This window comes from Pipistrellus kuhlii, unplaced genomic scaffold, assembly GCF_014108245.1.
Source record: "Pipistrellus kuhlii isolate mPipKuh1 unplaced genomic scaffold, mPipKuh1.p scaffold_m20_p_7, whole genome shotgun sequence".
Taxonomy (NCBI): Eukaryota; Metazoa; Chordata; class Mammalia; order Chiroptera; family Vespertilionidae; genus Pipistrellus; species Pipistrellus kuhlii.
In genome coordinates this window covers 13,909,954-13,922,045 of record NW_023425573.1, presented here as the reverse complement: position 1 = coordinate 13,922,045, position 12,092 = coordinate 13,909,954, and the positions used below count along the sequence as shown (strand labels likewise).

Below are 12,092 nucleotides of genomic sequence, written 5' to 3'. Positions count from 1 at the left end.
CAGTACACAATTCTAGTATGAAATGTCTAGAATACGCAGACCCACAGAGACAAAAGCAGAGTAGTGGTTACCCTGGCCTGGGGAGTGTCGGCTAATGGGCACTGAGTTTCTCCGGGGGCGATGACAAAGGGTCCTGGAATTACACAGAGGCGACGGTTGAACAGCGTGGTAAATAGAGTGAAACCACATGAAGGATATACCTTAAAATGGTGCCCTTTCAAGGTATTGAATATCTCCATAAAGCTGTTGTTTTTCAACCCATAAGGAAAATGAACACCTGCAGAATGACTTTTCCAAAGGAGAAAATAAGTTATATGTTGTCTTGTAATCAGTCGGGGCAACCAACCTTCACTGACCCAGACTGTGCTAGTTTCTGGGGCTGTCAAGACAATCAATCAACAGCCCGGACCCACAGGGACTTCTGTTGTTAACGAGAGAGAGAAAAGCAGCAATAAGGCTTTGGAAAGAGTTTTTGATTCCTTCCCTTAGTTTTTACTCTCAAAATATACAAAATGACAATCTTTGACAGAACAAACTATAATTAAAAACCCAATTCCAACCAACATTAAGTTTAAGCAGCTGCCCAAATCAACAAGCAGATGCCAAAGATACATTAATTCAAATTCTATCTCTAGTCACACCTCTCCCCCAGCACAAGAAGGTCCAGGTAGGGTCTAGCCTCAGCCTTGACTACCCTTTGCCATGTGTATCCCCAGCCTGAGGGCGCCAAGAAATGTCCTTGTCTCCATTCCCACCAGCATCCCAACCCAGACTTCCTTCCATTCCAGACTTTTAGGACCTACGTTTCATTCCTTCAAACACCGTTCGTTCCTGAGGCTCTTCACGGATATATTTTAAGTCAGGTCATCAAAGAAAATGCAGTTCCCTTCTTTTATATCTTTTATTTCTTTTTACTTAAATATATTTTTATTGATTTCAGAGAGGAAGGGAGAGGGAGACAGAGAGAGCAACACCAATTATGAGAAAGAATCATTGAGGAGCTGCCTCCTGCACTCCCCAAACTGGGCATGTGCCCTGACTGGGAATCGAACCATGACCTCCTAGTTCGTAGGTCGACACTCAACCACTGAGCCACACCAGCCAGCCTTTTTATTGCTTGTACTCAGTAAAAACCCCAAAGGGTCCCGCCAGGACCGTAACGCTTCTACCCGTGTGTGGTGGCCTGCACTCAGAAAGCCAGGAGCCCTGCCACCTCACATGCTTTGCTGCTCCAGATCGGGGCTGTCACACAGATGCAGGAGACATGTGGACTCTGCGTGGCCTGAGCTGTTCTAACAACATTTTCATTACCAACCTATTCCAGCCCAGAGATGCTTTACATACAAATGTACATCTTCAGCTTCACTTGAAAAATCTGAAGACACAAAACTCCCACGTGGCAGCTGAGCTGGGTGAGCTGAGCGATGGCACTTGTTTGTCCTCCGATAAAGAACATCTCTTCTCCCTGTGACCCTCACCGCTGCACAGGCTTTCCACGCACACGCACAACGCACCCAGCGGGTTCCCTCTGTGACCCTCGGCCTCTGGAGGAGGTGGATTCTAGAGGGGTCCGGGTCCCGAAAGTCAGAAGTTGTGTCCCATCATAAAGGGTCGCCCTCCTCCCTTCTCTATGGCTGTAGGCTGGCTGGCCACGCCCTCTGCCTTAGCCAAGCTCTCCTGGAGTCTCCCTCCGACAGCTGCCTCACCTCCTCGGAATCACCATCTGGTCTATCCTCTGGGTATCACCCACCCACTGGATCGCTCCAGGGCACGCCTGGCCTGGCAGCCGGCTCCGAGAAGCGTGAGTCCAGGCCACGTGGCAGACAGCCCTGAGGATGTCAGCCACAGTACGGAAGATCTTCATGCCCCGGTGACTGCTCGTTGCAGGTAGATGTTCCTACCTGAGCATCTCACTTCCTGAATTCTGCGTTAAAACAACGTTGCTCCTACTCACCGTGCACACAATGCATGTGGGGATCTTGTTGCAGCGCAGGGCCTGGCACAGGGTCTGCGCGTCTGCATGGCTAGCGAGCCCCCAGGTGACCAGAGGCTGCTGGTGTGTGGATGGCACTTGGAAGGGCAAGGAGTTAGCAAACTTACAAAAGGGGAAGGCGGTTTCTGAGGTGAGGATTCTCTGAATGGATCAGACCTCCAAGGCTTGACTTCCTGCCATCTTAAAACGTCAAAAATGTTCATCTTTTAGCATCTGTGCCAACTTAATATCGGGCTTACATAAATAATGTTCCGTGAGGGGGAAAAACAAAAACAAAACAAACAGATGGTTCCTTCAGTCATCAGGCATTGATTATATATTCATTCTGTGATCAATACTTGGCACTATACAGAGGGGTCGGCCAGCTTGCCATATATTCAGAGTGCTTCACGTCTAGTTGGCAAAAAGACTACCAGGAACAAGCAGTGAGCCGCCTAAAGCACCACCCAATCGCTCTACCACTGGGGATCCCCAGGCAGGGTGCAACGTCTGCATCAGGGGAGTGGGGGGGGAGGGGGGGGAGATAATGCCCCTGCCCCCAAATTATGACGCTCACTCTACCCACACCGTTACGGTCAAGCAATGGCCAAGGAAGCTGCCTTTACCTTTAGGAACGCCTTCTTCTTCAGAAGACTAAGGCGGGAGAAGAAGATGAAAGCAATGGTTTCACTTGCTTGCGGGAAGACAGTGGGGGTAAAGAAGTAGGCAGAATTGGTGGCCATTCCAGACGGGAGGCCGATGCAAAATGAATCCAAGGACACTAGAGACCCTCACGTTTCCAGCATAGGCCAGGGCAGTGCAGATCATGTCCTGGAAACCTTGGAGTGTCACGTCCATTTGTCTGAGATGAGGCCAAGCCACAGGCAGATGTATAAGAAAGATCATGTCCAATTGTGGCGGGACCTCTTCGTACCTGCACTCCCACGTCCCCCGGTATCTTAAAGCAAAATCCTAACCCTAGGTTCCTCCCTCGGGGTCTCTATAGGCCCCCAGGTACCCATCGGAATTCCTGGGCCTGGGTCCAGATCTTTGTGCTTTCATTCTTCCAATGGGTCACGGACAAGGAATATGCTTATTTAAAGGACAATTACTGAAAAAATTACCGCCTTAACCCACTACGATCAGTATAGACCTCCTACTCTTTTTTTTAAATATATTTATTGATTTTTTACAGAGAGGAAGGGAGAGAGATAGAGAGTTAGAAACTTCGATGAGAGAGAAACATCGACCAACGGCCTCTTGCACACCCCCTACCGGGGATGTGCCCACAACCAATGTACATGCCCCTGACCGGATTCGAACCTGGGACCTTTCAGTCCGTAGACTGACGCTCTACCACTAAGCCAAACCGGTTTCGGCAAGACCTCCTACTCTTTTAACAAAACAAAAAAAAGTTCCTAGTGCTAAGATTGTAGCAGAACATTTGTTTGTTTTTTAATATACATATATTTTTTTTTTATTTCAGAGAGGAAGGGAGAGAGGGCTAGAAACATTAATAATGAAAGAGACTCATTTATTCATTGATTGATCCCACAACCCAGGCATTCTACACACTGGAATCGAACTCGGGACCCTTCAGGCCACAGGCTGATGCTCTATCCACTGAGCCAGACCAGCCAGGGCGATGGCAGAATGCTTTGTTAACAATTCTTCCTTCCTGCCCATCCTCGGCCTGGCTCACGGTGGGAGAGAGTGTTTCTGAATATGCCACCTGATGTGAGAGAACTCATTTCTGATCATTGTTGTGAAGAAATGTGTTTCCTACTCCACTGGTAAAACAGTACATGAGCGCAGTTCCTTAAACAGCCAGCATCCACCTGCATCGAGAAGAAGCGTTAGACTCCCCGCCCATCACTTGGCCCTCCCATACTCAGGAATCCCAATCTCACTGCACCCAGTTTTCCCTCTTCCCGTTAGTATTTCCTCAAGATCAGGGGCCCTTTCTCTTCTCTGGGAATGGAGCAGCCTGTGGGTGGGCTTCTACCGTGTTTCCCCGAAAATAAGACCTACTAACAGGTTTCCTTCTGAGTGAAATATAAGGCATCCCCCTGAAAATAAGGCCCCCTAGGCTAAACATGAGAGATTTGGTCCACTGATTCTGAAAGAAATGGAGTCACAAGAAATTCACCAGGAAATTCAGGAATTGGATTGTTATGATGATGTTCCAGAAGATGATGACATGATTGTCATTGAATAATTGAGTAAATTCTTGATACTGTAGGATTCACAGTTTGTCTGGTTTGTGTGGACAACTACCGTACTACCGTACTGTATATAGGTAATAAATTTCCTTTATTTTCATTTAACGATAAATGAGTACCATATTCTTCTTCATGGAAAAATGAGACGTCCCCTGAAAATAAGACCTAGCACATCTTTGGGAGCAAAAATTAATTTAAAGCACTGTCTTATTTTCGGGGAAACAGAGTAAGTGCAACTTCCGTTCTTCGCCAAGCCATCACTTCTTCTCTGGACATAAACCCAGTGCCTCCTCGCCAGCCCTGCCCCCGGACTAACTTCCCCAGGCTCCTGAATAACGGTTCACGGAAGTGATAAATGAACAAAGCCTCGCACCAAGCGCCCCTCCCCGAGCAGATGCCAAGAGCTGATTCATCCTCTGCGTGTGACACCGATGGTTTCATCCAATGCAATACCCACTGGCATGTACTTGATAGTGATCGCTCTTTCGCACTCTTACTCTCCGCCGGTATTATGCAACAGCCAGTCCTGTCCTTTGACAAAGGAATTCTGTCAATACCTCCCGGTTTCTCTCTGAGGATAATGCGTGTCTATAACCTCCTAGCTGACTTTCCAAGTGTCTTGTTTAGTAACGTGACTCATTTTTTTGCTCCAAGGACCCTCTAACGGTGCTATGGGAGTTCTCGTCGCTTACCTACCGGGAGCCACAGCACACGTAAATTGTGTCGTGGAAAGCTTTCTCGTGGGCGTGTCCTGGAAAACTTCAATCATGTCACAGAGAAGCCACTGTGCTTTGTTTGAAAAGGACACCAACACACCCCTGGCTTCCTGCCACCATTAGACAACGTTGCATAACAGGCGATGACTGGGAAGTGGGCGCAAACGAGGGGGGAGGGGGGGGCTACCATAGACAGTTCCGAGGCGGTCACTGTCCCACTCCCATGGGCGCTTTCCCGTTTCAGACACAGTTCTGAAATGGTCGCTCCCGCCGGTTCGCATTTCATATTTGCAGCGAGATTCTGGCCTCTCAGTGTGTTGATGATGCACTGACCTGTGGCATTGACACGACTATTCTCATCCCTCCGTGAACCCCTTCTGAGCTGCTGGTCTATTTCTGGGGATCCCACATAAGACCAGCGACGACAAAAAAAAAAAAAAAAAAAAAAAAAAAAGGTATTTTAACAAGGGAACAGCAAGCAAGGAATACAAAAAGCTTACTGACCAAGATACAGTGCACCACATGGGATGCAAGCTCTATTAACCAGGGCGGTTTTCACAGCACAGACACAGTTTTTAATAGTGTGGGTTTTAAGAACCTAAGATTTTTGCTACCATCACAAACACTCTGCTACGTGCTCTGTCACTCCTTCACCACCGCCTTTCTGATCTCATTTCCAACGACCCCCTGGCCACCCCACCCCATCTTGCTAATCTTTGAACACATCCAAACACGTTCTCACCTCTGGGCCTTCGCAATGGCTGCTCCCTCTGCCTGGAACACCCACCCTCAGGCATCATTAATCTCTCCCGCCTCCTTTTAAGTCTTTGTAAAGGTCTCTTTCACCGCCACGCCTCCTCCACCATATTTACCTTGCTCTGCTTTCTCTTCTTTCCAAAGTCCTTGCCTCCTCAGCTGGCATGCTATATGATTTACTTATTTACTTGCTTTTTTATCTGTCTCCCACTCCCATCCCTCCATTCTCAAGGGCAGGGATCTTTTATTCGTTGGTATTTCCTGGCACCTAGATCAGAGACTGAATCACAGAAGGTGCTCAATAAATAGTAGTGCGATGAATGAATGAATGAAATTCTCATTGCTTTTTCTCTCTGACCACCAAATTGTCTGGATCTCCCTTTGAGACTTAAACAGAAAATGGAGAGCTAGCAAAGATGTTCAAGCAGGAAAATCTTTCCAACAGATCGGTGTTTCAATTACACATGTGAGAAGAGGAACTGAAGTTTGGAAAGGCTGGGTGCAGAGAGTTTAACTGGAAAGTCAATCCTTGAAAGATGATGGAGGCCACAGTTTTCCAAATGACTAGGCCTTCTCAACTGGTTCATTTCAACCCCACCATTTACATATCTATAGATATGTGACCAGTGTTTATATATACATATACACTGAGCGGCCAGATTATTATGATCTCTGAACACATAATAATCTGGCCACTCAGTGTGTGTGTGTGTGTGTGTGTGTGTGTGTGTGTGTATGGGGGGGGGGGGGGCGGTGCATGAATTCTTGCATGGGTGGGGTCTGGCCAGCCTGGCCAGGAGGAGGGGACATGGGCTGTTGGCTGGCCTGCCTGCTGGTCCAACTCCTGGTTGAGGGGACAATTTGCTTATTTGCCTTTTATTATATAGGATATACACTGAGTGGCCAGATTATTATGCGTTCAGAGATCATAACAATCTGGCCACTCAGTGTATATGTAAGTATATATGCATGTACACACATAAGTATATATGATGAACTAATCTAGAAGCTAAGGACATTTTTCTATTCTATGGGTATTCTTTGGATAAAAACTAATGACCCCCTGGCCAGTGTGGCTCAGTTGGTTGAGCATCATCCGTGCACAGAAAGATCGCTGGTTCGATTCCTGGTCAGGGCACATGCCCGGGTTGCAGGCTTAATCCCCGGTAGGGGATATGCAGAAGCCAGCTGATTTCTCTCTCACATCAGTGCCTTTCTCCCCCCCCCCCTCTCTCTCTATCTCCATTTCTCTCTCTCTCTCTCTCTCTCTCTCTCTCTAAAAATCAACAAAAATCTTTTTTTTTTTTAACTAATGACTTAGGTCATAGTTAAGACAACCATATTTCAAAGTTTCCAGGACAGTACAAGGTTATATAGCTTTTGATATAGTTCAAGGACTCTCAAAAATGTCCTTGTCTGGAAAAAAAAAAAAAAAATTATATAGTCATCCTACTTATAAAAGAAATAAATAAATTTCTTCTTCTTCAGACATGCTGCCCAAGCTTCTGAGGACTCTAAGGAAAAGGTGACAGCCAAAATTAACTGGAACACCTTCTGGCCACCACTGCCACTGAACTCTTTAAGACGGACGATTCTTTAGCAAAGGAGCACGGTGGTTGCAGAAATGGGTGCGCGAACCATATATCCAGCTTTGGAAGCCAAACCCCTACCAGGCCACCTACACAATCTCACACCCCCATGAGAGTGCTCCCCACCGTTCTCCTCTGCAAGCCCTCTGCCCCAAGGGCTGGGGCCCAAACCCAAGGTTGGGGTCAGAGAGAGGACAGAACGAAGGGCTCTCCCATCAGCCTGTGGCCCTGAGAGCTTGGAACCTGGGAGTCGAGTCCTCGCAACAACACCTGTGCTCTGAACTCCCAGTAAATCTCCAGAACCTGGACCCAACACTCCGTCCTGAAACCTTTACTCCTGCGGAGCCACGCGCCCGGCAGGCCTACAGACAGGTTTTGCTGAGCTGACAAAACCACTCTAACAACTGAAGGATGCAACTACTTTATTTCATATATGTGTGTGTGTGTGTGTGCGTGCGTGTGTGTGTGTGTGTGTGAGACAAGAGATCCATTTACCTTCCTTTTCTATCTTCTTTGGGTTTTTGTTTGTTTTTTTTCTGATATGCATATATTATTTGTTTGTTTTTACCTTTCTTATTTTTGCATTGAACAGTAAGAGGCCGCAATAAAGCAAGACTCAAAATGTGAGGTCAGGAGAGGGTGGTAAACAGTCAAGATTCCTTAACATGACTTATCACCCAAACCAGGACGCTCTGACGTAGGAAAGGGGACAGTTTGATACGCGAGGCCAACAGTAATAAGCGGGGGCTGTTGCAGGCAAACCAGGAGGTCCGGTCACCCTTCCGACCCCTCGCTCACACCCTCCCACCAGAGACATCCTGTGTGCCCACACGCAGGCAGCCCCTGCCTCCGTCGGGTCAACCGAAATGCAAACGCAGTCCTCTCTCGTGCATGCCAGATCTCTTTCCACCACGGTGCTGGCAACTCCCTACCCAACACACCATGCCGAACTGGTTCCGTGTTCTCCCACGGACGCAGGCGGCAGCACACTGGGGCGTGGACCGGGTCCACAGCAAGCCCGAGGTCTGGAGCTCCACTTCCTGTCCAGCAGGGTCCCGCATCGCTCCCACTCCTCATTAAACTGTGTCCTGTGGCTGGAAGCTCTCCCTTCACAGCACAGAGGGAAGGCCACGTGTGTGGCTGAGCTGTGACGTGCGGCACGTAAACAATGCACAACGATGGTAGGAGCAGGAACGCCCGGCTGGCTCATCGCCGGTGCTGGCTTCTTCACAGACTCCACAGCCCTTCACACAGCGTCCTGGCCAAAGCCTGCTCAGTGCTGTGATGGAAGCCATGGTAAAGTGGCCCATAGCTGGGGGGGTGGGGGTGGGGGAAGCAAATCCTGAGAGCTGGGATCCACCTGTCCTGGCGATGGTGGAAGAAACGCCTTTAGAACTAAAGGGAATGAATGCAGTTGCACGGAAGCCCTTTCCCTAGCAGACACCATGCGTCCAAAGGAGCCATTTGTGAAATGAACAAGAGCTCAGGAACGCTCTGTTTTCCCCCCTGAGGGGTGCCATCGTATTCAATTCAAAGACATTTTTTTTTTTGTTCGTATAACTGTTCAAACTGCTTCACATAACCACAAGTGAGACCAAAGTGTGCCAAGGCAATAACCCAAACAAACAGCTTCATGATGACTTTTTAAATGTACAGAGAAAGGAGAATTGAGCTGGTTAGACTGCTGGTCTCCCTGGAAAGATCAAGAGGATGACTTCCCCACCCTCTACCCCCCCCCCCCCACTCCAGCTCCCCTCAGGGAGGTGGCTAACGTGGCTGGAACACAATGACCCTTTCTGCTGGGCTCCCCGTGGGAGGGAGGCCATCTGCCTCCCTCACTATATAAACAATCCCTACAGGAATCCACCGATGACCAAACAGATTAGCCACCTCCAGACTGTCACACCGTGAATGACAGCCTGGTGCAAAGGAGGCCTCTCGCTTCAATAAGGACAAAGATGAGCCCGACAACTGGCCCTCCTCTGTCTACAGGTCATGGATAATCTCTCAGAACACACAGCCATCTGTGAGGGGGGAGGGAGCTCTCTCTAGGCAAAGGAAAAAGGAGAAACAGTAAAAAGAAAGTCATACGTGCCTGGCCAGGGTAGCTCAGTGGTTGAGCCTTGACCTATGAACCAGGAGGTCACGGTTCCATTCCCCTCAGGGTATATGCCCAGGTGGTGGGCTCGATTCCCCAGTGTGGCCTGCAGGAGGCAGCCCATCAACGATTCTCTCTCATCACTGATGTTTCTCTCTCTCCCTCTCCCTTCCTCTCTGAAATCAATAAAAAAATATTTTTTTTAAAATAAAATAAAATCCTACTTGTCAGACAAACCAGTGAGTATATGAAATTTCACCAGATCTGAGAGAGGACTCTACTAGTTACCTTACCATCTTTTTCTAAATGACCACGCACAGGAAACTACTCAACAAGAGACAAACGCCACCCTCCGACAAAGGAAAGGGTGCCAGGCGCGTTCCAAGTTTGCTGGGCTCCAGGGGCCGTGGAAGCACAAACATACCAACGGGCTAACGCCTCGGGCAAGTTTGCCTGCTGCCCACCTGTCTCCTGGACGACCACAGACTCTGCGAGCTTCCTCCAAGTTCAAGATCTATGGATCCCTGTACCGCTGGGAGCCCCTGCAGGGTCCCCACGGACGTCCCCCTCGGAAGGAAAGAAATGTGTCCCTAAAACTCAGAGTGATCGCCTCGCAAAACACTGGAGCTCCGCCAGCAAAGGGGCCGGGCGCGGGGAGCCCGCCTCTGCAGCCGCTCGGCCTCGAGGGCGCCTACGTCCTCAGCTACAGCCCGGCTCCTCCAGGCCCGACCCGGCCGGGCAGCTCCGGCAAGTCCCGGCCCAAAGGAAGCGCAGCCTCCGCTGCCCCAACAATGCTTCCCCCCCCCCGCGGCGCTCCCCCCGCGATGCTCCCCCAGTGGTGCTCCCCCAGCGATGCTCCCCAGCGATGCTCCCCTCGCGGTGCTCCCGGTCCCGAAGTGCGCGCCCGGGGAGACCAGCCCGGACGCGCGTCCGGACGCCCACCCGCGCGCCGGGCAGCGGGAGGCCGGGTGTCAAATGAATGACCGCGGCGGAGCCCGAAGGAAAACAAAGCCGCCCCCGCGGTCCCGTGCCTGCGGCGGAGGGCCCGGCCGGGCGCGCACTCACCGGGCTCAGCGGACAGGGACGGGTGCGGGGACGGGTGCGGGGCCCGCGCCCGGGGAAGCCCCGCAGTCCTGGAGGTCGGGACCCGCGCCCGGGAGCTGCTCTCCGCCGGGGCGCGCGCCGCGGGGAGGCTGGCGGCCGCGGCGTCGCTGCGCGTCGCATGCAGGTCCGGGCTGCGCCGCCGTCTCCGCCCCGGGACCCACGGCGGCCGGAGGAGGCGCGGCGCGAGCGGGGCGCGCCCTCAGCGGCCATCCCCGCCGCCCCCCGCCGCGGGCTGGGGCTGCGCCCGCCTTTGTGCTGGCATCGTCCTCGGCACCCACGGACCCGGCGCGCTCCCTCCGGCAGCTCCCGGGCCGCTCCGCGCCGCCGCCCGCCGGCTACGCCGCGCCCCCCGCGCGCCCCGCGGATTGTGCCGAGTCAGCAGCGGCGGCGGCGGCGGCGGGGACGCGCGGAGCCATGGCTCCCGCCCGCGCTCCGAGGCGCCGGGTCCGGGCGCAGCTCGGCGGCCGGGCCCGGCGCGGCGTGTCCCCGATCAGCCCGCAGCGCCGCCCGCGAGCTCTCCGTGCGCGGCCCGCCCGGCCCCTCTGGCGGCTCCCCGCCACCTTCCCCGGCCTCCGGCCGGCCATCACCTTCCCCGGCCTCCCGCCCGCCGCCACCTTCCCCGCCCGCGGGCCCGCCGCCGCCCCCACCCGCGGCGCCCCGGCCCCTGGAGGGCGAAGGGCCGGCCGCTCCATCCGGGAGCGCCCGCGCCCCTCCCGCCGGCTGCCAGCGCAGCCTCTGCCCGCACCGCCCTGCGGGGCGCGGGGCGGGGGCCTCGGGCACGTCGGGGACCCGGGAGGAGACGGGGGTGGGGGGTGGAGGACGGGAGGGACAGACAGACCTTGGCCGGCGGGACCTTCCCGGGAAGGTGAGCGGGCGGGCGCGGGCGGATCCGAGGCTGCGAAGGTTCCCCTGCTCCCTGGCGGCGCGGGGGGCCGGACTGCCAACGGCGACGCGGAGCAGGGAGGGGGCCCTCCCAGGTCGTGCACCCACACCCTTCCTGGATCCCGCGGAAAAGCCGAATGGAGGGGTGTCATGCCTCGGTTTCCCCAACTGCGAGGGCCGGACCGCAACACTCCTCCCGTCACCTACGCGGGGTGTGGTCACGATTAAAAATGGATTATTGGGAGCGCGCTGAGCCGCGTTGCCTAAAGAGGGCACTAGCATGTAAGCATGTGCGGCCCTAATGTTTTCGGCCTTCTCTCTGCTGCTTCTGCAGCATCTCCGTGGGCTCAGCCCCGCTTGGGGAAAGAGTAAAAACGCTGAAATGTGGGGACATTGCCCCCTATGCGTGGTATCTACCCAGGTATGGGAAAGATTTACTGGATTTTACAGTTTAACAACTGTACCTATATGGAGGGGTCCCAAAATATCTCCCCCACAAAGAAAAAAGATAGTAGATATCCCTTAATTTGGCTTTTTCAAAATATGTGCTGTCGGTATTCATCTCTTCCCCTTCTCTGGTAACTAAGGGGAGAGACACTGCCCTTCCCCCTGGCGCAGGAGTCTTCTTGGTACCAGGATGCCAACACCTGCCACCTCCCATCTCCGACCCAGCTGGTCATCCTATTACAGACCAACCACAGTGACTGGCCACCGGATGGGAATATTGGTCCAGCAACTCAATCTGGAGCTTGG

General features: G+C 52.7%; 1 protein-coding gene across 5 annotated transcripts in view; it reads right to left on the bottom strand.

Moving 5' to 3' along the window:
• HECW2 (HECT, C2 and WW domain containing E3 ubiquitin protein ligase 2) overlaps nt 1-11,812 on the bottom strand; it is a 222,401-nt gene extending 210,589 nt beyond the window's left edge. For 3 of the 5 annotated variants that reach the window (XR_004984927.2, XR_006740563.1, XM_036421424.2), the window contains exon 1: nt 11,296-11,812. Coding sequence is in view for 2 of the 5 variants with exons in the window: in XM_036421424.2 (XP_036277317.2) it covers nt 11,296-11,491 (196 nt within the window). In the remaining 3 variants the exon portion in view is untranslated. Of the gene's footprint in view, nt 1-10,418; nt 10,953-11,295 lie in introns of those variants that run through there. The other 2 variants (XM_036421425.2, XM_045575779.1) reach the window with 2 other exon arrangements.
• Between the last annotated feature and the right edge of the window lie 280 nt (nt 11,813-12,092).